Source organism: Falco peregrinus, chromosome 3, assembly GCF_023634155.1.
Source record: "Falco peregrinus isolate bFalPer1 chromosome 3, bFalPer1.pri, whole genome shotgun sequence".
Lineage (NCBI taxonomy): Eukaryota > Metazoa > Chordata > Aves > Falconiformes > Falconidae > Falco > Falco peregrinus.
This window is the reverse complement of record NC_073723.1, coordinates 117,430,898-117,454,580: the sequence shown is the minus strand read 5'-3', so window position 1 is coordinate 117,454,580 and position 23,683 is coordinate 117,430,898. Positions and strand designations below refer to the sequence as shown.

General features: G+C 60.7%; 3 protein-coding genes across 4 annotated transcripts in view; 1 reads left to right on the top strand and 2 right to left on the bottom strand.

Moving 5' to 3' along the window:
- Positions 1-8,014: 8,014 nt before the first annotated feature.
- On the top strand, positions 8,015-11,708 carry HPCA (hippocalcin). Its single transcript, XM_055798697.1, has 4 exons — positions 8,015-8,132; positions 9,534-9,995; positions 10,679-10,784; positions 11,066-11,708. The coding sequence occupies exons 2-4, from the start codon at positions 9,618-9,620 to the stop codon at positions 11,161-11,163; spliced, it is 582 nt and encodes a 193-aa protein (XP_055654672.1). The 5' UTR covers positions 8,015-8,132; positions 9,534-9,617; the 3' UTR covers positions 11,164-11,708.
- Positions 11,709-11,817: 109 nt separating this feature from the next.
- On the bottom strand, positions 11,818-14,116 carry TMEM54 (transmembrane protein 54). The gene is made up of 5 exons (XM_055799943.1): positions 14,104-14,116; positions 13,317-13,600; positions 12,790-12,849; positions 12,440-12,622; positions 11,818-12,352 (listed from the first exon to the last, which is right to left on the bottom strand). The coding sequence occupies exons 1-5, from the start codon at positions 14,114-14,116 to the stop codon at positions 12,002-12,004; spliced, it is 891 nt and encodes a 296-aa protein (XP_055655918.1). The 3' UTR covers positions 11,818-12,001.
- Positions 14,117-15,420: 1,304 nt separating this feature from the next.
- Positions 15,421-23,683, bottom strand: part of RNF19B (ring finger protein 19B) — a 28,750-nt gene continuing 20,487 nt past the window's right edge. For both annotated transcript variants that reach the window (XM_055798694.1, XM_055798693.1), the window contains exons 3-10: positions 21,898-22,103; positions 20,100-20,244; positions 19,493-19,655; positions 18,733-18,847; positions 18,103-18,243; positions 17,610-17,817; positions 16,689-16,820; positions 15,421-16,194 (exon numbers count right to left, since the gene is read on the bottom strand). In XM_055798694.1, the coding sequence (XP_055654669.1) occupies positions 15,720-16,194; positions 16,689-16,820; positions 17,610-17,817; positions 18,103-18,243; positions 18,733-18,847; positions 19,493-19,655; positions 20,100-20,244; positions 21,898-22,103 (1,585 nt within the window). In that variant the 3' untranslated portion in view covers positions 15,421-15,719. The remainder of the gene's footprint in view (positions 16,195-16,688; positions 16,821-17,609; positions 17,818-18,102; positions 18,244-18,732; positions 18,848-19,492; positions 19,656-20,099; positions 20,245-21,897; positions 22,104-23,683) is intronic.

Here is a 23,683-nt window from a genome sequence, read left to right as displayed (position 1 = left end):
GGGGTGCTGGGGCCGTACCCACGCCGCACCCATCCAGCACCGGGGCGCTCAGCTGCAGCCGGCTGCTTCCCGGGGAAGCGCCTGCGGTGCCTCCCTTTCATCTCCTGCCTGGCAGCAGATTAAAATTTCATCACATCAGCGGTGGAGAAGGTGCAAGGGAGGAGCGGGACACCCAGGATGATGGGGGGGCTCAGCCTCTCACCGGAGCAGCCTGCACTGAGCTTGGTGCTCACCCCAAATCCAGTCACATGTGGCTGGGCTGGGTGAGCTCAGCTGATGGAGCTGGGATTTTGGCACAGCCATGCAGTGGTGGCTGCAGGCCAGGCTCCTGCTTCCCATGGGCCTTTCCTCGCCGGAGCAGGAGGCTGGGCAGGAGACCCTGCCAGGCTTTGGGCTCCTGCTGTTGTTTCCTCCACAGGCTGTGCACCCAGAGCGGGACCACGAGCCCCCGGTGCCGAGGCGGGCACGGCCAAGCTGGCTTCGGCTGCCAGCAGAAATGCAGAGCCGAGGTCACAGCGGGATGTGCTTCCACGCTGCCGACAGCGGCATTTCCCTGCCTCCATACTGGGAGCCCCAAATCCCCTGGCAGCCGTGAGACGGAGGGGTTGTCACACAAAACCAGTAATTCCCTGCAGCCAGGCTGCCCTGCTGGCCCCAGGAAGGTGCCGCCTGGACTGGGTCCCATCCTGTGCCGACAGCGAGCTGAGGCTGGGCCCCAGCACACAGGATGGATAGTGTTTTGCCCTGGTTGCTCCTGGCAGATGCAAGAGGACTGCTCCCTGTCACCCCGCTAACTCCCAGGCTCCCACAAGAGGGTTTTTGATGTGTTCTGGTATTTTTCCAGAGGCTGAACACAGTTAACACTGTAATTCCTTGGTTTTTCCTTCTCCCCTTTCCATATAAAGGGAAACATTTGCTCTTTCCCAGCCCTGTGATGTCGGCCATCCTCAGCAGGTACCCTGGGACATCACCACTGCACTGAGGTCCCCTCCCAGCGCTCTGGTCCCGGCTGCACAGGGCAGCCCATGCTGTCTGTGTCCTTTCCCATCACCAGGTAAGGCTTTTCAGGGTGTCCTGGCCCCCCCTGGTCCCCTCTGGGCTCCCGTTGCCGCTCTGTGCAGTGCCCAGCCTCCTCTGCTTCCCCAGCCTCTACCAGCACATCACTATTCAAGCCACGTGAAGCCCATCATGCGTACCCGGTGTGCCAATTAAGTCACAGCTCTAATTACGCACTTAGGCTCGCCAGTCGCTTTTCTTCCCTCTCGCATCACCAGACGGACACCTGGGAGGCTGCCAGCCATCCTCCTCCTCCTCCTTCTCGCACCCAGCCCCCATCCTGTCCCAGCTCACCCTAAATACACCAGGCCAGGCTCTGGTGGGAGCTGAGCACCGAGACCATATCCCCATGGCACAGAAAACTGTCCCTAAATCAGCGCTGTGGGGCAGGGCCACTGCCAGGGGTCCTTTTTGGCCCAGGTTACCTCCTGGGCAGCCCATGAGGGAGATGGATGTGGTGTGTGGAGATGCTCTGGATGTCCCCCAAGAGGGACAGTCCCAGTCCTGGGGTCCCCAGGGAATGATGGCGGACAGAGAGATGCTGGCAGATTCAGGGGAACTTGTGATGCTTCTCCCCAGAAGACCCTGTTCCTTCCAAGCCATAATTGTGCCCCAGACTTGGTCACCCCAAACCATCATCTACACCTCCCTGCGGCACCCTAAGCCCTTGGGGTGAAGATGCCTGGCACCCCATCACATAACTTGTGTGGCTACTCACGGGGACCAGCTCCAGGGCCTCTGCCCCCCCCCAGCCCCCTAGGACCCCTGCCCAGCATCACCCAGAGGGGATGCTGTGTGTCGGGGGGGGGGTGTGTGCTGTGTGTCAGGGGGACACTGCTCTGGCGGGGGGAGTCTGCATGTTTGAGGGAACACTGCAGGGGTCACACGTGAAGGGGATCGGGGCTGCAGGGGAGGCTGGGGAGAGCTGCACCGGGTGCTGGCTGTGTGCGTCCTGCATGGGGGGCTGCCAGGGTGTGGTGCTGGGCAGGGTGCTGTGGGGTGCAGGGGGTTTGGGGGGTGCAGATGGTGCTGTGCAGGGGGTGCTGGGGGTGCTGTCTGGGTGCTGAGGGTGATGTGGGGGGCAGGCGTATGCTGTGCAAAGTGCAGAGGGGTGCTGGGGGCCTGGCTGGCAGGGTGCAAGGGGTGCAAGGGGTGCAGGGAGTGAAGGGGGTGCAGGGTGTGCAGGGGGCCCGGCTGGCAGAGTGCAGGGGGTGCAGGGGATGCAGGGGGTACGGGGGAGGGCGGAGGGGGGTGCAGGGGGTGCTGTGGGCCTGGCTGGCAGGGCGCAGGGGGTGCAGGGGGTGCAGGGGGTACGGGGGAGGGCGGAGGGGGGTGCAGGGGGTGCTGTGGGCCTGGCTGGCAGGGCGCAGGGGGTGCAGGGGGTGCAGAGGGTGCAGGGGGTGCAGAGGGTGAAGGGCGTGCAGGGGTGGGGGGGAGGCATGGGGTGCTGGGGGTGCAGGGGGTGCTGGGGGCCCGGCTGGCAGGGTGCAGGGGGTGCAGAGGGTGCAGGGGGGTGCAGGGGGGAGCGGGGGGGGGGGGGGAGCAGGGGGGCGGGCCCGGCGGGCGGGGGGCGGCCAGGGGGCCGTTCCCGGGGCCACCCGCAGCCCGGCGCTGCCGAAGGCCGCTGCTGCCACCTGCCGACGCCGCACAGCGCCGGGGGGGGCAGCCGGGACCCCCATTCCTTCGGGCCCCCCGGGAGGGGACCCCGGCCTCGGCCCAGACGCGTCCCTCGGGGTCCCGCCGCGGGGGCCGGGAGCCGGGCGGGGATGGCGCGGGGGGCGTGTGGCCCCCCGGCTGGGACCCCCCGGCTGGGACCCCCCCACACCCCCAGAGCCCTGGCACGGGCTCCCCGGCCCTCGGCCCCGGCTGCCCCCCCGCTCCCGCGCGTCCCCGTGGCCCCTCGGTCACCCCATGAGAGGGGGCGAGATGCCACGAGGGGGAGCCCGGGGCTCACGCGTGGCCGTTGCACTGGTGGCACTGGTGGCACTGGCGGCACTGGTGGCAGTAGCGATGGCGTTTAATCCCTCCAGCCCTTGGGGAGGGCAGGGGGCCAAGGGCCAGGGCTGGGTCCAGCCCCCCCCCACACTCTCCCCTTTCCTGCATCAGCAGGACCGTCACCTCCCTGAGACGGTGACATCCTCGGCCCCGTGGCGGGACACAGCAGGGACAAGCTGCAGACCCCCCCCAGGACATGTCCCAGCCAGCCCTGCCAGCCACTCCAAACCCCCAGGCAGGACGAGCTGGGGCAGACCCCGGCCATGGGCTGTCCCCACCACAGCTCTAGGACCCCCGTGACCCTCCGGGCTTGGTGACAAACTGCCTCCACGGTGGGGACACCCTTCGAGGTTTTGCATTTCTGCAGGCACTGCCGGGGGAAGGTGGCACAGACAGCTGGGGCACCAAGCTGCCCGCGGCCCCCCCCGACAGCCCCCCCAAACGCCCCCGGGCCCATTTATACAGCCGCTTGTGCCCAAACTGCACCCCAAAAGACCTCCCAGCTCCGTGTCACGGCACTGCTGAACACACGTGTCCAGGTGCCAACAGCCAGGTGCCCCACAGGGACCAGGACACGTGTCCCCAGGAGCCCTGACCTTGGCTGCCCGAGCCAGGGGCGCTGTACGTGCTTCAGGGCGGCACCGTGGGCATCGCGGGGACGTGGGGATGTGGGATGGAGCCGCTGCGTTATGAAACGTCCCTGCACCCCCATGGTGCTAAGTCAAGCTTTAGCGGGCGCGCGAGCGGCTCCTGATCCAGATGAGATTGGGCATCACAAAGGGCTTTGTATTCCAGGAAGCCTATTAGAGATTTACATTATACAAATGGGCTTTTTACCAAAGATCCTCATTATCTGGGCATTTGCTTTTAATCCTCGGCTATTCCTGCAGCCCCTGCCCTGCGCCCCTGCTGCGGCTCCGCTTACCTTCACTGTGTCCTCCGCAGGGCCGTGCACAGCGTGGGGACAGGGACAAGCTCTGGGGTCAGCGTGGGCCCACAGGAGGGGTCTGCAGGGTCTTGGGGAGACCTTGGTGGGCTTTGCTGGCACAGCCAGGGGTTGGACCCCTCTTGCTTTGCCCTCTCCCCTCCCAGCTCATCCCAATACCCCAGCAGGCGGCAGGGATGATGCCTGTTTGTCTGCTGGGTGCTAACCCTCCTTAGGACGTGGTGGTAGGGCACCCACAGCCACCCCGGCCATGCCTGAGCTCCCTCTGTGCCACCCCGGCTGTGTGGGTGCACATGAGGATGCTCCCATAGGCACGTGGGGCTGGCAAGACTGGGATGCTGGAGCCCAAATCACCAAAGGCTCTGAATGCCCCGTGTGTGCTGAGCCCTGGGCTCCCCGGGCATGGCTGAGCCCCACCAGGGCATGGCTGAGCCCCACCAGCTTGGTGACAGCAGCCAGGGCCATGCCAAAGCCAACACATGCTCTGCGTGCACACGTGTGTGTAGCTGTGCACCCCAGGGAGCCGTGTACTCCTGCAGCGGGGCACAGGGACACAGGGATGTCCCCCCTCCAGGGGAGGGTCTGCCCTGCAGCCCCATCCCTGCTGCAGCGAAGATGGAGCTTCACAGCTGCTATGACAACGCAAGGAAGTTCCCACAGAAATCCCTTCGAGCAGGAGAAGGAGAAGGAGGAGGAGGAAGAGGAGGGGGAATCTCCCAGCCAGGGCATTGCCAACACCCCACGTCTCTCCCCGCCAGCAGCAGGGAAGGCATCGCAGCAGCACCTGCGGCTGTCGCAGCATCCTCCTGGCAGCATCTCTGCCCCCAGCTTGGCTGCAAGGCTGGGGCCAGCGGGAGCCAGCCCCGCTCCCTGCCCCGGCTGTTCTGGGGCCCTGGCATCCCCGGGAGATGGTCCCGCTCCCCATGACATGGCTGATCCCCCAGGTCGATGGGTGGGAGCACAAGCCATGGCGCCTGGCCCTGCTCGAGGACGAAGGGGTGATGGAGAGGGCAGTGCTCCAAAAACCCACCAGGCTTTGGGGTGGAGGATGTGGGAGCCGGAGGGGATGGGATGGGATGGGGTGGGATGGGGTGGGGTGGGATGGGATGGGGTGGGATGGGATGGGATGGGATGGGATGGGATGGGATGGGATGGGGTGGGGTGGGATGGGATGGGGTGGGATGGGATGGGATGGGGTGGGATGGGATGGGGTGGGATGGGGTGGGGTGGGATGGGATGGGATGGGATGGGGTGGGATGGGGTGGGGTGGGATGGGATGGGGTGGGATGGGGTGGGATGGGATGGGATGGGGTGGGATGGGATGGGATGGGGTGGGATGGGATGGGATGGGATGGGATGGGATGGGCTGGGATGGGATGGGATGGGGTGGGGTGGGATGGGATGGGGTGGGATGGGATGGGATGGGCGGGTCATTTGCTCCCAGCCCCAGGGACCCTGTAAACCATTTGGTGTTTGATGGCAGAGTACGACCCTGCTTGTGCCCCCCGCACCCCGTATTATCCTCTCTCTCCCTCCTGCAATCCCTTCCAGCGTGGGGATTAGGTGGGTTTAGGGCCGGGTTTGAGTCGGAAATGGGATGATTTCAAATCAGCCTGCGTCAGTTGTGCCCTCTGCCACTCATGCAGATTAAAATAGATATGAAGATTATCAGAGGGGAAATGGCACCCCCACCTTGGGGCCCCACGCTTTCCCCCAGCCCCAGCACCGCTGCACTGGGGGGCATCGCCTGGCACAGGGGGTGCCCGGCTCCAGCCCCAAATCTCTCCTTTCCCCCCACCTTCCTTTCACCCCAAGGCCCCAGTTCCAGTCCCCATCCCTCTCCAAACATCTCTCTCACACAGGATGGGGGAACACCCCACCGCAGCAGCTCCCATCACCAGTTCCTTTGTTTCCAGCCCAATCACATTCCCAAAACACTCCTTGGGCTCCATGCTGGTCCTACACGAAACCCCTGCCCATACTCTGTGGAGGGTTCCCAGCCCTGTGGAGCCGCCAGTCCCTCGGCCAGGCTGGGGCATGGACACAGCTGCTGCGATGTGGAGGGTGAGGAAGAACTGTCGGGGAGACAGCAGCACCCAGGAGGACGCTCAGCACCGAAAGGTGCAGGTGAAGGGCAGGAAGGAGCCTGCGCAGGTCTCTGGTCCTCTCGAGTCCTCCAGCAACAGGCAATGCAACGGTACCACCATGAGGCTATTAAAAAAGGAGAAAAAACACAATGAGGGACCAATATTGTCTTTATTGCTAATAACTGCTCATTCCGGCAGTACAATGAGGTCCCTGTGGTCCTCATGGGCCAGCACCATGGGCTGGGCTGTGTCCCCTTGCTGGCCCGTCGGCAATTCGGTCAGGCACTGCCCACTGGTGTCTCAAAACGTGCCCGTGGATTTTGGCCGATCCCCATCTCCTGCTTCAGGCTGATGGTTTAGGCCTGGAGGTGCCAAGTGTCCCTCAACAGGCACCAGCCTCACTGATCTCCTCGCCCAGCAGATTTTGGGATGAATTAACCCCATCCTGGGTCTTTCAAGTGGTCCTTCCCCCCAGCTCCCTGTTCCGCAGCAGCCACCCCAGCCCCTTCCCTGTGCCCCCCAGACCAGTGATGGTCCTGTGGATTTAATCACTTTATGTATGTTTATTTGTATAATTGGGAGAAGAGTGCCTCTTCCTCCCATCTGCCCCTGCCATCTGCTCCCCACGGTATTGCCGAACAATCCCGGGCTTTGCAAACGGAGGGAGCTGGTGCAGGGACACAGGAAAACCTGCTGGGAATGGCACCTCCTTATAGCGAGCATCTGTCTCCACCGGAGCCTTTTCCCGGTGCTCGGAGCAGCTGCCGAAAGCTGCTTTGTTCCTTCCAGCTCCTGGAATGACTGAGGATGTTGTGATGCTACGGGGCATCGGCGCCGGCTGCGTGCTGGGGACCCTCAGCCCAAAATGTCCCCTTCTAGCCCCAAAATGCCTGGCTTGGCACCTTCCTAGGCCAGCAGTCAGGTGACGGCCAAGCCTGTGCCTGAGCCCCCGGGATGCCCTAGGCACATGGGGGGGACCCCCGCGGCCCCTGGCTCTCTCTGCCCCTGCAGGGACCACCCTGGCCCGTGTCCTGGGGCAGTGGCTCTCTCTGAGGGGATGGGATGGGGACAGGCAGGGGTGGTGGCAGGGACGGCACATGGGGAGGGTGATCCCCAGTTCAGTGCGGGCACAGGGATGTGCCGGTGTGTTTTTACACACCCTTGTGCTCTCTCATCCCACCCCCGCACAGCCGGACAGGATGGCACCCTGCCGAAGGGACAGATGACATCCATAACAGAGCCCTTGGAGACCCCACCCCGGACCCTCGCCTGGTTGGTGTCCTGACACAGCCACAGTGGTGTGCTGCTGGTGCTCCCAGTGCTCCCAGTGCCCCAAAACCTCCTGGTGCTCCCTGTGCTACCAGTGCCTCAAGACCTCCTGGTGTTCCCAGTGCTCCTGGTGCTCCCAGTGCCCCAGGACCTCCCGGCGCCCTCAGTGCTCCCAGTACTCCCAGCGGTCCCACTGCCCCAAGACCTCCTGCTGCTCCCAGTGCTCCTGGTGCTTCTGGTGCTCCCAGTGCCCCAGGACCTCCCAGTGCTCTCGGTGCCACAAAACCACGCGGTGCCCTTAGTGCTCCCCATACTCCCAGTGCTCCCAGTGCCCTGAGACCTCCTGGTGCTCCCAGTGCCCCAGGACCTCCCAGTGCCCTCAGTACTCCCAGTGCTCCCGGTGCCCCAAGACCTCCTGGTGCTCCCGGTGCTCCTGGTGCTCCCAGTGCCCCAGGACCTCCCAGTGCTCCCAGCACCGCCCCAGCCCTTGCTGGTGCAGGAAAGGTCTCCCCTCGCCCCCAAAGCTGCCGGGGGACGGGGGGCTGCGCCCCAAGCCCCACCGCAGGGCGCTGCACGGGGCAGTGTCCCGAGGGGTGGGGGTGGGGGTGTGCGCGGTGCCCCGGGGCGGCTGGGGAGGGTCCCGGGGGGCTGCCCCCGGTGCCCCCCCGCGCCGGTGCCCCCGGTGCCCCCCCGCAGCCCGGCGCTGCGGCGGGCACTACCGGCGGGCGCTCCCGGGCTGCGCTGGCGCACGGCGGCGGCGGCGGCTCTTCCCCGGGCAGGTAGGAGCCGGCGGGGAGGGGGGGGACCGGGGGTGGGGGGCGAGGGGGAGGCCGGAGGGGGCACTGGGGAACCGGGGAGACCAGGGCACGGGCACGGAGCCAGCCTCCGGCAGTCGCTCCCCGCCGGCGGCTGCAGAGCCCCCCTCCCCCGCCCCGCCGCATCTTGCCGGGGGGTGCCTGGTGATCCCCCCCCCGGGGGACCTTCCCTTGGGTGTGTCCCCGGCAGCCCCCCTTTCTCCGGCGGTGCCCGGTTTGGGAGGAATCCCCTGTAACCCCCTCCCACCCCAGGAGCATCTTCCCCGGGGGAGCCCAACCACCCTTCTGGAGACGCCCGCTCGGGGCGGGGGTTGTCCTTGCAAACCCCTCGTAGGGTGCTGAACCCCCCCGGAGGCTCCCCTCCCAGAGCTGCCCCGGGCAGTGGGGCTGGGGGTCGTGCCAGCCCTGGGGGGCCCTGGCTGGGGACCCCTGTGTGGGGTGGGGACACACAGATCCTCTGGCTGCTGGAGCAGGGATGGAGCTGTGTGTGTGTGTGATGGAGAGACACTGTGGGGTCCCAGCCCCCTGTAACTGGGGGGGTCCCGCCCTACTGGGCTGCTCCTCTTGGGGGAGTACTGCTTGCTTTGCGATCCCAAAGGATGGGGGCTTTAGGGGTGCTGGGGCCCCTCCTTACTTTGGATAAGACAGTTGGGTGCTCCAGGCACCCATGGACCCATTGAAGTCCCTCGAGCCCATCCTCTCCCCACACAGGGGTCACAACACAGCCTGGGGTGGGGACAGCAGGTCAAGGTCCCCCCAAAGCCCCTGGCATGGGGACCTGGGGTGTGTGGCCAGATTCTGGGCACCCACCCTGACCTCCCCCTGGCCCCTCTGCGCTGCACAGGGGTGACCCTGGCAGGATGGGGTGCACTGGATCCCCCAGGGATGTGGGGAGGGAAGGAAGGAAACAGGGAGGGGGCTCCCCCCGAGCAGAGCCCTGCAGCCCCTGGTCCTTCCCGGGGCTCCAGTGCCTGCTGGAGGCATCAAATATTAACGGAGGCAGTGGAGGAGCTGAAAATAACCCTCCCTCCAAGGGAGCTGACCCAAATCTGTCCAGCCCCAAAGCTGGGCTGGACCCAGACCCCAGCCAGTGCCCTGCGGCGGCCAAATCCATCCCCTTCCCCTCCTCCAGGCTGCTCTGCCCCCTTGATGCCAGCTATATATCACCTATATATTATGCAAATGAGCTATAAGGGTTTATTACGCAAACGCGAGGGGGATGGCGCTGCCCTGCACTGGGTGGTCCCTGGGGCTGGCCCCGACGGCTCAGAGAGGACAGCGGGGATGGAGGGGGCCATATCGGTGTCCGCCCGGGTGTCCGGGGTCTGCCAGGAAGCACTGCCTTGTCCCTCTCCCCTCCTGTAGCACAGAGGGACCCCCCAAAGCCGGGCCAGGTGCCTGCCCTGCTGCAGCGCTCATCCCCCTGGACAGCCGGCACATCCCAGCGGCATGGGGAAGCAGAACAGCAAACTGCGCCCTGAGATGCTCCAGGACCTGCGGGAAAACACCGAGTTCTCCGACCTGGAGCTGCAGGGCTGGTACAAGGGTTTCCTGAAGGACTGTCCCTCGGGCATCCTCAACGTGGAGGAGTTCAAGAAGATCTATGCCAACTTCTTCCCCTACGGTGACGCCTCCAAGTTCGCTGAGCATGTCTTCCGCACCTTCGACACCAACGGCGATGGCACCATCGACTTCCGAGAGTTCATCATCGCCCTGAGCGTCACCTCCCGCGGGAAGCTGGAGCAGAAGCTCATGTGGGCCTTCAGCATGTATGACCTGGACGGCAACGGCTACATCAGTCGGGAGGAGATGCTGGAGATCGTGCAGGTACCGGGCTCCTCACCCTGCTGCGGCTCCTTGTGTGTGGTCCTGTGTGTCACCCTGGTGTCATGGTGGCCGTCCCCCCCCTGGGCTGGGGACATGCACCCTGTGTTACCCCAGGTACAGGGCTTGACAGTGCCAGGGATGGAGCCTGCTGCTGTCTGCAGAGCCACGTGCTGAGCTCTGCGGCTGCAGTGATCAGTCTGCCCCAGGGCATCCCTTGGTCCTTCCCTGTCCTGGGGACACCCCTTTGTTACCCCATCTTGGGGGTCTCCCCGCTGGTCCCACCCCTCACGTGCTGCTGGTGGGGGGCTGGGTGCACAGCTGCTGTCCCCGAGCAGCCTGGGGCAGAGGGATGGGTTGTTGGCAAACCGACAGGAGATGTTCTCCTTGCCCAAACTGCAGCCTGGTGGCATTGCCATCAGAAGGTGGCTCGTGAGGCCATGGTGGTGGCATCTCAGTGGGCATCTCCTCCCTGCAGGAGCAGCTCCAGCCGGGTTGGTTCCTTGGGGCTGCTGCTTGCATCCACCCCGGCTGTGCTGGGAGCTAAAGCTCCCGTAGCCTGACGGCGTGGGGAGGGTGTTAAACAACACCAGGGCGGCAAAGCCCAGAGCTCCATCCCCCATCTCAGGTGGGTGATGGCAGGCGCCCACCTTGCACCCACCCTGGTCCCCATCTCCCTCTCCCAGGCCATCTACAAAATGGTCTCCTCTGTGATGAACATGCCTGAAGATGAATCGACTCCGGAGAAAAGAACGGAAAAAATCTTCCGACAGATGGATACTAATAATGACGGTAAATGAGAGGAGATGGAGGGGATTAAGGGAAAGGTCTCATGGCTAAATCCGGGGGTCTTAGAAGGAGCCGCACGCACGCTGATTAAATGGCTCACGTCTGCCAGCGTGGCCGGGGGGAGCCCCAGCAGCCGGAGGGGCTCGGTGTGCTCCCCCAGCCCAGGGAGCAGAGCCCAGGGGTGCTCATCCTGGGTGGGTGGGTGTCCAGGTGTGTGCCAGGAGGTGTCTGGTCCCGTTTGCCCAGCCAGGACCGGGTGGCTGAGCTGTGTGTCCCCCCTGCAGGCAAGCTCTCGCTGGAGGAGTTCATCAAAGGTGCCAAGAGCGACCCGTCCATCGTGCGCCTGCTGCAGTGCGACCCCAGCGGCGCCACGCAGTTCTGAGCCCCGTGGACCCCCGCAGCCCCCCACAGCCCCACATCACCCCCTGACCCTGCAGCTGGCCACTGCCGCTGTCCCTTGCCCGGTCCCCGTGGTCCCCACCACTGTGACCCCCGTGGCCCCTTGCGGGGAGAGAGCTGGAGCCCAACTGAGGCTGGGGCAAGGGGGAGCTGGGGGGGGACAGTCCCCATCACCACGGGGCTCCCGCACTGGCTTGACTGGGGGAAGGATGGAGGCAGGGTCTGCCCTGAGCGAGGATGGTCCCCCCCCAGCACTGGGGGCTCGGAGCAGGGGAACAACCCAGCCCGGTGGGAAAGGCTGGCGGCAAAGCCACCGCTGCATCTCCAGCAGGCGTGGGGACATGGCCTAGGGGACAAAGACCCGGTGGCTTGGGGGCCCCCTCAGCACCCCCCACACGTGCACACACTGCCACGGTCATGGGGCCGGGCCAGCCCCTTCCCCATGGCCGGCACACGGGCAGGGGCCGCAGGGAGGGGACACGCTTCTGGTCTTTTAATACCTGCAGAATAAAATTTGTGTCAGTGCAATCAGCAGTTGGAAAGGGGCCGTCGACGCCGAGGGGAAAGCTTCTCCCTGCAGGGTCAGCCCGGTTGCCTCTCTCACTGCAGCCCCAGATGGCCCGAGGCCACAGGGATGGGCTCATGTGTCTTGGCTGGTGGTGTCCAGGTGATGCGTTCGCCCAGTAGCCAGGCTGGGGGGCAGCTGGGTCCTGTCATGGGCCTGTGTGGGCGCTGGGACGGTGCAGGGCTGGCAGGGGCACATCCGTGGGGTCACCCCTTGGGTCCCGCTCAGAGCCAGGCAGTTTCCACACTGTCCAGCCTCAGCAAACCCAGGCACTGCCCAGCGTCCGGGCTCTCCGCAGGGGCTGCCTGCAAGGAGACCTGCAAGGCAGAGGGGATGATGAGAACGAGAGTGGGGGGATGAGACCTTCAGGTTGCCAAATCTTACCCCCACCCGGGTGCTCCCGAGCCCAGCCAGGTCCATCCCAGCCCTGCATGGAAGTGGGTCGGTGCTGAGCCTGGGGACCAGGCGTCACCTTCCTCCGGTGCGCCCCGTGGCAGCAGCAGCCGAGGTGGAGGAGGTCAACGGTGAGCAGGAGGCAGCGGATGCTGAAGATGATCTCCATCGAGTCGAGCAGGAGGGAGATGGCCCAGAGGCACAGCGTGGAGCTCTGCGGGGACACGGGGCGTCAGGTCCCCACACATCCTCCCCATCCCCAGCGCGGGCACCCACAGCCCACGGCCCACTGGGGACTCACGTAGACGCGGGTGGGATCGAAGGGGCACTCGCGGGAGACCAGGGCAATGCCAGCGATGGGGCAGGGGGCCAGCAGCGCCCGACCCTGCGTGCCCAGTGTCAGCCCGATGGAGACAGCCAGCCCCAGCAGGCAGGACAGGCAGCCCAGGCTGCTGCTGGTGCTCAGGGCGAAAACTGCCCATTTCTGCAGGAGGGGAGAGAAGAAGCAGCGCAGCGAGCCAGGGCCGTGCACAGCTGCCTGTCCAGGCTCCCTTCCCCAGAGCGAGGGGACGTGGTGGCTGTGCATGCTCCGTGGGCTGGCCGCAGCCTGCTGGGTGCTGGGCGAGGGGCTGCGGGGCCGGGGGTGCTTACCAGGGTGGTGGGGGCGAGGCAGCGGGACAGCATGAGGGCAGCTATTCCGCAGGAGATGGTCTGTGAGGAAGCGCAGGGAGGTCAGTGAGCACAGCGCCTGCCTGCCCTGGGGACATCAGTCCCCTTTCCTTGTTGACATTGTTCCTGAAAGCCCATCTGGCCAATTCGGCATGGCAGGGGGCAGTGCTGCATCTCCAACTAGTCCCTGTGCATTTATCCCACCTCGTTTGGGGCTAGAAAGGCTTATTTAGAGCAGGGAAGGGGAGACAGAGCAGTGTCCATCCTGCACCCCACCTCCTGCCCACCCTGCATCCACAGCACCTTCCCGCATCCTCCTGCCCACCCTGCATCCACAGCACATCCATCTCGCATCCTCCCGCATCCCACCTCCTGCCCACCCAGCATCCACAGCACATCCATCTCGCATCCTCCCACATCCCACCTCCTGCCCACCCTACACACATCTGCATCCACCCCAGATGCCCCCCATGCCCCCCCGTGCCTCCCTACCCTGCACCCCGTGGTACCAGCAGCGCGGAGATGACGGAGGCAGCGTTGGCGATGACATACTGCAGGGAAATGGCATCCCGGGGGTCAACCACGAAGCGGAGGACAGTGCCGTGGACCAGGGCACCAGCGATGAAGTTGAGGTGCCCGATGATGAGGAGGATGAGGCCAGTTTTCATGAGGACCCTTTGGTGGCTGCTGGGATCGAGGTGGCCTGGGACGGAGGGGGGAGCAGGGCTGGGTAAGGGGGCTGCACGGTGTGGGGTGGCCAGCACCCAGCTGTCCCTCCTGCCCTTGCACCGTGCTTAGCACAGGCTTTGGGGACAGCCCTATAGGACGTGCTCCGTGCTGGCAGGGGACAAGGCAGGTGATGTGGTGGCAGCCCACGTAAGCAAACCACCGCTCCGGCCGGCTCTCCTAGGACCAGGGTGGCGGTGTGGGGCCAGCAGCCGTGGGGCCAGGCATCCCCCGTGGGGCTGGGAAGGGCTGGGGCCCCCTGCAGCGATGCAGAAGCTCCGGGGAGAGCAGCTGCCCGCGAACAGCAGCTGGGTATCGGCACCCGACGCTTTGAGGAGTGACAGCAGCAGCAGCGGGGCTGTTCCCCCCCGCAGAACCCACCCCAGGGTCGCTCTCTTCAAGCACCCACCGTCACTCCACTTGAGTGCTCAGCCCTGCTCTGTCCCCAACCCCGTCCCAGCCCCCCAGCTCCCCTCCCTCCCTGCCTCAGTTTCCCCCGCAGGAGAGGGGAGCCGCACGTAGGGCTGGGACACCCTCCTGTCGCAATCACCGCGCCGGACCCAGACTCACCCACTTGACACATCGTCACTGGGACAGGATCAGGCCCTCAGCACCCCTCGATGCCCCCAGGCCTTCAGCCCCGGATCCATTGGGCTCCCACATGGCTGGGCAGGACCAGAGCTGGGACCAACTGGGATGAGGACAAGGCCACCGGAGCTGCTTGCGTGCTGCACCCCACTGCTACTTCAATTCCTGTCGGACCAGCTCCCCAGGATGAGCAAAGGGCTAACTCCACCTCCGCCTGCATCTGCCCAGGGGAAGCACAGCCCTGTCCCCCACCCCTCGCCCCCCTTGCTGCCGAGCTGGTGGCCATGCCGTGGCACGCTGCGTGGTGCCAACATGCCACGCCACGCTGTCTCATCCCCTTCTCCATCCATCCCGCTGCCTCCACCTCCCCAGCACACTCAGGTTGGTCCAGAAGCGATGGCAGCAGGCTGGGATCCAGCCAGCCAGGTCCAAGGCCACGGGCTGAGGGGGGCTGGGATGGAGCAGCCCCGTGGGGTGGGATGCTGCCGGACCACTGGGCAGAGACCAGCACCGTCAGTGCCAGGGATTGACCTGCAGCCAAAGGGAAAAGCAGAGGGCTCAGGGCTGGGGCTGATTTCCCAAGTGGTGACTCAGAGGAGCCGGTTTGGTGGCAATTGCCCTGATGAAGCTTCCAGGGAAGTTATGTGACAGCAAGAGGCTGAGAGGGGCTGGGGACAATGGCTTGCTGAGGCGGCTGTGGGAAGAGCCACCCAGGTCTGCTCATGCTGGGAGTGTTCTGGGGAGCCCTCCCTCACTTGTGGGAGATCCTTGCCAAGCAATGCTCTCTGCAAAGCTCATTGCAGATGTGAGGCAGCAAAAATATTAATTACAGGGACGGCGACGCAGCTCTGGCTCCTGGGACTGGTCTGGGGAAGGGCTTGGTCCAGGCAGAGGCTCAGATACTTGTCCCCAGTACCCTGCCTGAGCCACCAGCCCAGCCCTGGGTCTCCTTAGATCCCTTACACCCAGCAGCGCTGGGAATTCGGCTCAGCGCAGCGTTAGTCCCCATCCTTGCCCTCTTTTAACTTGCACACAGCTCTGCTGCACAGGGAGGGGGGAGACGGGAGACCTCTCCCTTCAACGGCTCCAGGACACAGCAGGTCTGAGCACATGCCCTGTCCCCATCGCCGCTGCAGACAGAACAAGGCTGCCACACCTCACTTCATAGAGGCAGAAGAGGACGTGCCCTCATTTTCCCCATGCCTTTGGCTAGGGCAGTGTTTACAAATCCTTGAGCAAGGGGCAAAGGCAGCCAGAGGATGTCACTGTGCATCTTTGCAAGGATGAGCTGGATGCGAGTCGAATGACAACCAGAGTCTTTATTCAAATAGTCCCTTAGGATGTTTTTGCAGACGTACAGACACACGTACATATTTACACTCTTACACACCTCACAGAGCTTGAACCAATAAATTAAAACAAAAAGAGGGCAGGGGATTTTTTTTTTCTTTCCTTTTTCGTCATGTAAGAAACAGTAACTCCCCGAGGCGAGGCTGGGGAGCCAGCTGGAGAATCGCAAACAGAAGCCAACACGGACACAACTCAGCCCCGAAAGATGCAATGACGGTGAGTGTGCTCTTCAGCAGGAGAGGGCCAACTCATACTCTGGCTTCGATGCACTCCAGTTTGACTATTTCATCCAGCCTGCAGCCCTCGGCTTGGGCACAGTGGCTCAGGTGGGCACTTGGGCTCTCGGCACCTCTAGCTTTGGGGGTCTGTGGGCAGGCTGCTGCAGTCTGAGAGTGGGGGGAGTCGCATTCATCCGAGGTAATGTCTGGCACGTCGTCCGACTGACTGTCGGAGCTCTCCAGGTCACTCCGTATGCTCTCAGGCTGGGCCAGGGTGATGTCCCAGGTTTTGCTGGCAATGCAGTCCTTTTGCTCACAGCTTTGGTGTTTGCACATCTGCTCCTGCCCACCATCCTCTTCCTCCTCGTCCTCGTCCTCCTCCTCCTCATTCTCTGCCATTTGGGTATGGACATGCAGAGAGTCCTCTGTACTGCTGCCACTGGCCAGCTGGTAGTGACTTGGTTTGGCTTCAATGTCCACCTGAATCTCCATGTTATTGCACTCCCTGCAGAAACAAGCACCCTCACGTTACTGGGTACAGCGACTGGGTTCCACCGGGTCACCACCAGGCACCGCATCGCTGTACTGGGAGGATCACGCTTCCTAGACATGAAGAAGATGCTGCTCATCACCCCACAGCATCTGGGAAACAACAGCGCTCGCTGCTCTCCTCCAGCAGCCAAGATCATCCCCAGGCTGTGAGCTGAACTGAACTGGGAAAGCACCAGAGTCCCTGTGAGCAGCCAGGAACAGACCTTGAGGGCCCTGTGCTGCAGATCCCCTCCTCAGCCACCACACTGCACATGGAGGCTGCTCCCACACTGGCCCCAGTCGTCCTCCTGTGCTAGTAAAAGGCCCAACCCGCTTGCCAGCTACAGAACAATGGGCTGGTGCAACCACCACCACCACCCCACCACCCACAGCAGCACCTCACAGAGCACAGATTTTTTCCAGGACACCCGTTACCAACACTCCTCTCACCACTGCAAGTCCTCCTACCTGTCCTGGGGGTTGTAGGAGCTGATGATAGAACCAGCCATGGCTCGAGTGCTGGCGTTGTCACTGATAGCCCCCAAGCTGACCGAGTCTTTGGGGAAAATCTCCTTCTGGACATCTGCCTGAACTTCCAGCCTGCAGGAAAAAAGAGGATTCCTCAGAAATGCTTTAGATGGTCCCCAAGGGGCACCAAGCGGTCACTGTTCGTCACGGGAATGCAAGAGACCCTCTGTGCTGGCACAGCTTGGCATGACAGAGTTTAACCCCAACAGTTCCTCTCATTTAGGCTCATTTCTGGCTCCATTTAGGTAAACCCATTCTGTTTTCCATGACGAAAGCGAAGTTGTGTTTGTATCGATGACTCATGCAATTCCTGCTAAGAACTGATTTTCACGAACCGAGCACACAGCCGTGATTATACACTGGCTGCCATATCAACACGTGTCTCTAATTACCCAGCAAACTGACTCACAGGCAAGCGGAGAGGAAAACTGTGGTGTAACCTCCTGACTTGGAAAGCAGTGACCCTGCTTGCTAGAGGCCACTGGAGAACAGGAAGCATCAAAGCCTCTAGGCTGGGATAAGAGGACTGGAAGGTCTTCAAGCAGGCCACGCAAGCATCTCCGCGCTGCTCCCAATTAACCCGAAGCATCACAGCTCTGCAGTTTTAAGGAGCTCGGTAGGGACAGAAATTTATTTTGTCCTCCTTGCAAGAGCCAGCCTAGCACTGACTCCAGAAGTAGCCTGACCTGTTGGGACTGGTTACTCTCCAACAGACCAAGATGCAAAACCACTAGGACACAACTCCCAGGTCAAAGACGGACCCCTCGCAGTCCTGGAGAGCTCCTCGAACTAAACCTGCTCAACCAACACAAACCTTGGGAGCCTCTACCTTTTTCTCGCTGGGCCCATGTGTTCAGTTACCTGCTGTACTTCCCCTTGCCTCCCGAGAGGACACCACCGCTCAGGGTGCCACCCGAGAGGGCGGCGAAGCTGGCCGTCTCGCTGTAGTTGCCCTGCATCACGCTGAGCCCATCAGTGGGGCTGCCGCTGGTGCTCAGCACGCTGGTGAGCCCCTCAATGCTGCTTTCGCCGATGCTGGGGTTCTTCAGGGCTCGCCAGGCATCAGCCACTGCAGGGAAGAAGAGCACAGGAACCAGCATCAGCAGACGCTGGGCAGAGCTGGGGGCCAGCCAGCAGGCAGCACGTGCCTCATCGCAGACTGCCTCCCTCCCTCATCCAGGGCAAGGAAAGGACGAGATCCTCCTTCGAGAGCTACACAGCTGATCACCAGGAGACCGAAGCAAATAAACTGCTTCTAAATGCAGGTGTTCAGGTTTGGGAAATGTTAGGACCCCCTACTGTTTCATCACAGGGTCTTGGTCCACCCCCTTCCCTTCAGCAGTTGCCACATTACCTGTGATGGGTCCATCATCTTCATCAAACTCGATTTTCACACCTTTGCCGTTGGCAGTGCTGACTCCACAGCCACCGCCTCGGCACAGTGAGATTGGCACCACGCCGTAGACGTAAGCCAGCATGATGGGGACGCCAATACCTAGGGAGCAGGATGTGCTGAGTTAAGAGGAGGTAAAGGCTGAGCTGCGCTGGGCAGACAGAAAGGACTTTTTGGGGCAGGGACTCTTCCAGTTGCGTTTACGCTGCTTTTAAAGGTCTTAGTTCATAATTTTGCAGACAAGACAGTGGATGAACCCTTTGTTTGTGCCACTACAGCGCAGGATGAAGGGACCCAAAGAGCGCAGACAGCCTTGGCTGAACCCCCAGGTTCAGTGGCGCCAGGGGACTCCACTACGGGCTGTGGCACAAGGCAAATGGTGCTCCAGACAAGCCCCGTGCTGGCTCCAGGCCAACTCAAGCACATCAGGATGGGCAGCCTGGATGTGAAACGGAGGGTTGTGCCCAGAAAAGCACACAAGCAGCCGCCTGGAAACTGCCCTCTGGGCACCCCCATCTCACAGGGCTGGGCTACCCACTTGTCTCAGTGACTACTGGCCCACCAGAAAGGAATGGGACTGTGCCCACTTACCAACACTGACAGCAGCGATGACGGGAGAGGCAATGACAGACAAGGTGACCCCACCAGTAATGGCCAAGTTCCTCTTGTGCTTAGAGGTTTTCTTTCCCTCATACCTGCTGTGGATCTGATGGAAGGAGAAGCACTAGGTGAGAACAGAGCCTGGCTGTGAGCAAACACCAGCAGAAGACATGAATTTGTGATTTTACAGCCTTGTCAGCTGCATTCACCCTTAAGGAACCTCATCTTGACCACAGCTCCTCACAGACCAGATCTAGCAGGTGGGTCTGTGTTTAAGAAAAAGCAGCCACTACAAATACAGTGCTGACACGTCATTTCTTCCCTCTCGACACCTCTTTAGCAGCACAGACGCACCACAGCATCACACAGCTGGGGCAGTCAGCATCCAAACACAAGTGACTTATGCAAGCCAAAGTGTGACACTTAGGGCCCAGCCACTGTCCCATAGAGCCCATCATCACAGGATGTGTTAAAAAGGGACCAGGCTTCTCCTTGGGTACTCCTGGCTCACGGCAGAGGCACAAGAGCAATGCAAAATACGTTTGAGAGGACTTCAGCCTGAAGGGCTATCAGCCACCACCTTCCCTCTCCCCACACAAAACCCAAAAGATAAGGTTCAGAAGAGACAACGGAATTTCGGTTCTGTGACAAGATCCACCCTTTGTATCAGCTCCAAATTTCTGGCCGGATGCCTCGAGTACAGAGAACGGCCCACACCCCTCAGCCCCAGCCTGCTGCTCTCCACACTCACCTTCCTCCCAACATACACAGGGATGCCGATGACCATAGCAGGAATGGCAATGCCAGCGATGAGGGAAATGCCTACAGGAGCACCAATCAACGTGCCCAGCTGCCAGAGAATCTTCTTTTTACGACTCCATGGCTTTTTGCCCCAGAATGTACAGCCCGAGGGGCTTAATGGAAGGAAAAAAAAAATTACTATATTAACACCATAGCAATTCCTAAGTGCTCCCGAGAACGCTAATTTCAACTTTCACATGAACAAAACCCAAAACTTGGGAAGCAGGTAGACAGCAGGAAAAAGGCTTCCCTCTTCACCCCCCCATCAAGATTAATTTGCTCATCAAGGTGATTATCACGCTGCCTGTGTTTAACATGGGAAGAGCTCTCAAATGCAGTTGTTATCAGGAGGAGCTTTTGGAGTGGAAGAGCATCCTCGTACGGTCAAGTGGGAGGAAAGTTGATCTCTTTGGATCAGAAAGAAGAAAATTTTTCGGATTGATTAGCGAGGCAGGAGGATGAAAGGCCGACGCACGACGTGACCTCCTCCAAACAGCCTGGGAGGAGCACGTGCTACCCCAGCGGCAGGAAGGCAGGCGTGGCGCTCCCCTCCTCACCTGAGGTAATGCAGATCTGAGATCTCCTTCATGCACAGCCAGCAGAACTCGCAGCCACACACCGCGCAGGTCATGTGGTTACAGCTCCCGTCGTTCATCTTGATGATGTAAGCGCTGCAGCGCGGACACGGCTTGATGTCATCGGCTGCGGGGAGGAAGCATGGCACTGAGTTGGACTTTCTCCTGCGAGTCGTTAGAATCAACGAGGGGGATCTCGTGAGGGATTGAAACCTGCGTTTTCTGCACAGGGAGAGCCCCTTTGCTTAGCACAGATGAGGTGGGGACGGTTGCGTCTTTATTGTTGTGTATTACTTATTATCTTCAGAGAGAGAGATCGATGAGACAGATCCCACCAAAAAGCCATTTCCCTGGACAGCAGGGACCTTATCCTAGCCTCAAACGGGATGGTTTCCAGAACGTGCTTAAATGCTGGGAACAAGTCATACCGGCCCTGCGCTAGCCAAGGCAACAGCGTAAGAATGAACCATTACATAAATTGCTCCACTAAGGTGATTCACCGGCCAAAAATGACAGAACAACTGGGAGAAGGCGGCATCAGAAGAACTCTGAAACTGGCCTTCAAAAGCAGCCGAAAGGCGAAGGGGGTCTGCAGCTGCACACGGGGGGTCTGGTCTAGAGGCTGTCCGGTCCCCAGTTTGCTGCTGGCAGAGCAGGATAAGGGTCCTTCATCCCTTCCTTAACTCAAGTGTCATCTGATCGCGTTATGCAATGGCTGTGCGGTGGTTCAGGGCTTTGCTGGCAGCCTCTGCAACACTCAACAAGATGAAATCCAGCTGCCGGGACCAGCTCGCACCTTATTAATCACTATGTTGAAGCCAGCAAGAACGGGGTGGGGAAAAACCACTGTCTCAAGAATCTTCCTTTCAGTGGCTAAGTGCTAAGCTCTTCCTGGCTGGGATCTCCTTTAAAGGATGAAAAAACCCCTCAAAACCCTCAGAAACTATTTTTTGCTTGCTGGTTTGTACCACAGGCTGTGGCAGGGTCTATGCTGCCCATTATCAGGGCCCTCTAACTGGGGCATGTTGAACCTCAACACACCACTAAGCCACCTCTGAACCATCCACGACAGCTCCATTCCAAGTAATCATATTAACATTTAAACTCCTGACATAGGGGGAAAAGCAGAGTATTTTGTCTGGGGGTAGGGTGGGACTTTATAAAACGGCCTTACTGCCCACTCCCAGAGGCAATACGGTTATTTTTAACAAACACGAACTCAGTAGACACAGCAGCTCCTACCAGGCAGCGTAGGAGTCTGTGGGTTGACATTTTTTCTGGACCTGACATTATTAACACCTAACAGCGCCCGGAGTGAGGCTCCCCACACTCAGTTAGGCATGAATGTTACTCTTCACTACCACAGCAGGCATATTTGAAGCTGCAAGGGTAAAAAGTACCCATTTGTTCAGGGTTTAGAGCAGCAAGAAGTGAGAACATCCAAGATCAAAAGAGCCACAAGCCTAGCTGGGGCGGATGAGGGGAGCTGCCGTGACGCAGGATGCAAAGCACACCCTCACCTACCGATCTGCTTTGCGTTCTTGGAGGAGCCTGACAGATTTATTCTAAAACACAAGAAGGGGAAATGACTCCGAGTTTCACAGCTGTTCTCACCCCTGGCTGCTGGAGACCCTCAGCTGTGCCATGCAGCAGGGCTCCCCACAGGGCACCCCCGCCCCGCTGCTTTGATGCGAGCGGGTTTTGCACACAGATGGCTTTTGCTCAGCCTCACAAGCGTAACTGCAGCACTGAGTAACCAAAAAACCACGTGAATCCATACCCGGCCCAGATTCTTGTCCGTAACTGAGACCCGACGTGTGCTTGGTCCGTACTCGGAGCGTCTGCGCTCTTTGCTGGCGGGCCATGTCACAGGTTTGGTTGGGATGCCATATCTGCTTGCAGTGATAGCAGAACTCCGTCTGGCAGCCGTCCCTCTCGCAGGTCAGCTTGGGGCAGCTGGCGCAGCCATAGGCAATAACCGCATAACTGGAGAAGGAAGCCACCAGGTGAATTAGTAAAAGGCAAAGTTACCAAGCGACAGTCCAGCCAGCCCTTTAATTCAGCTCTGCCCTCCTGCCTCAGCTGCTCTGCTCCGAGCAGCTGATTGAAGAGGTGCTGCAGCAAGCTCGCAGGCTACGCTGAGTACATGCTTTAACCCCCAATGCTGCCCCGCGGGGCCCGTCGGCCAGTGCAGATGGTCAGCACACCTCTCCCAGCTCATTTCTTTCATCTCATTTCTGATCGCTGGCTGTACAGCAGCCTGCACGCTAGACAAATTCCTGCTCTCTCCAGTCCTGTGGCTTGCACTGCAGGGCCTGAAATTAAGTAGTGCTAATTGGGTTACTTGGGGCAGATACCTTTTATACAGACAGCTTACGATATTGAATTTTCTCCTCAATAACTGCTGGCAGTTCTCACTGTCAGTTCCACAGACCAGATTTGTCTTGCCTGACGCACCCAGCTAACAGCTTGCCGTTTCGGCCAGTTCAGGCTCCTAGGACAGGCTCACGCTGCTCTTCCCAGGCACCTGCAGCTAAACACACACACCCCAGCTCCTCAGAACAGGCATATGGGTGGATGCTATACAGCCTGGAGGAGTCTAGGAAAGCTGAGGCTGTCCTGGGCACTTCTATCAACTGAATGAGTCTAAAAAAGCAAAAGAGCAGGGGTTTCTGTGGGTAGCTATCTCAAGAAGCAAGCTCTTGTTGATCTCCACAGAATTTCCTTTTTTAAAGGACAGTGAAGAGCAACGCTGCCTTCGGAGTAAGCTTGAGTGAAACCACCTGAATGCGCAAGGGAGGGATGCCAGGTTCAACCAGCTCGCTTCCTCCGACAGCGGCGTGATGCTCCCCGAAGGAAGCGTGCTGCACACACAGAAGCCTAAGCAGCACCACCACGCACCACTATAGGAAAGCTGACTTACAGTCACCTAGGATGAGCTCGTTTCCACTGGCAGGGGCTGAACCGAGCAATTCCAGAAGTGCCTTCCAGTTCTGCGACACCAGTACGGCAAAGGGTATTTTTGTTGCTCACCCTCAGTATTTTTGTTAGCGGTCAAAGGAGAATAACTCCTATTTAAGGTTTTATATTTAGAGCTTGTGTAGCTCAAGTTGTATTGCCTCTTCTCAGAGGCAGCAGCGTGAGAACCGCTGAATGTGTCATACCACAATGATTCATATCCCGTGGGAGTTTGTGCGACTTCATCTGCCAGGGTACGACACAATCACCAAAGAAACAACATCTCCACGCTGAGCACAGGGCTGGGAGGCACGACCATAGGGTGCCCGTGTGCATCAACAGCTGCACGCTCCTGCATGTGAAGCCAGTACTGGAGAAGAGTCACGATACAGACAGCCTGGGGGTTTGGAAGGGACAAACTTGACCCACAGGGACTCCTTGTCTAGGGAAGATCCCACCAAGCATCCTCACCCTGTCACTAATATACAGCCAAGGACCTACCCTCAGAGAAAAAAAAAAAAAAAAAAAAAAAAAAAAGGGCTATCTGACCAGCTGTGTTATGACACATTGCTATTTCAAATCATAACAGTGGGCTAGGAAAACTCAGT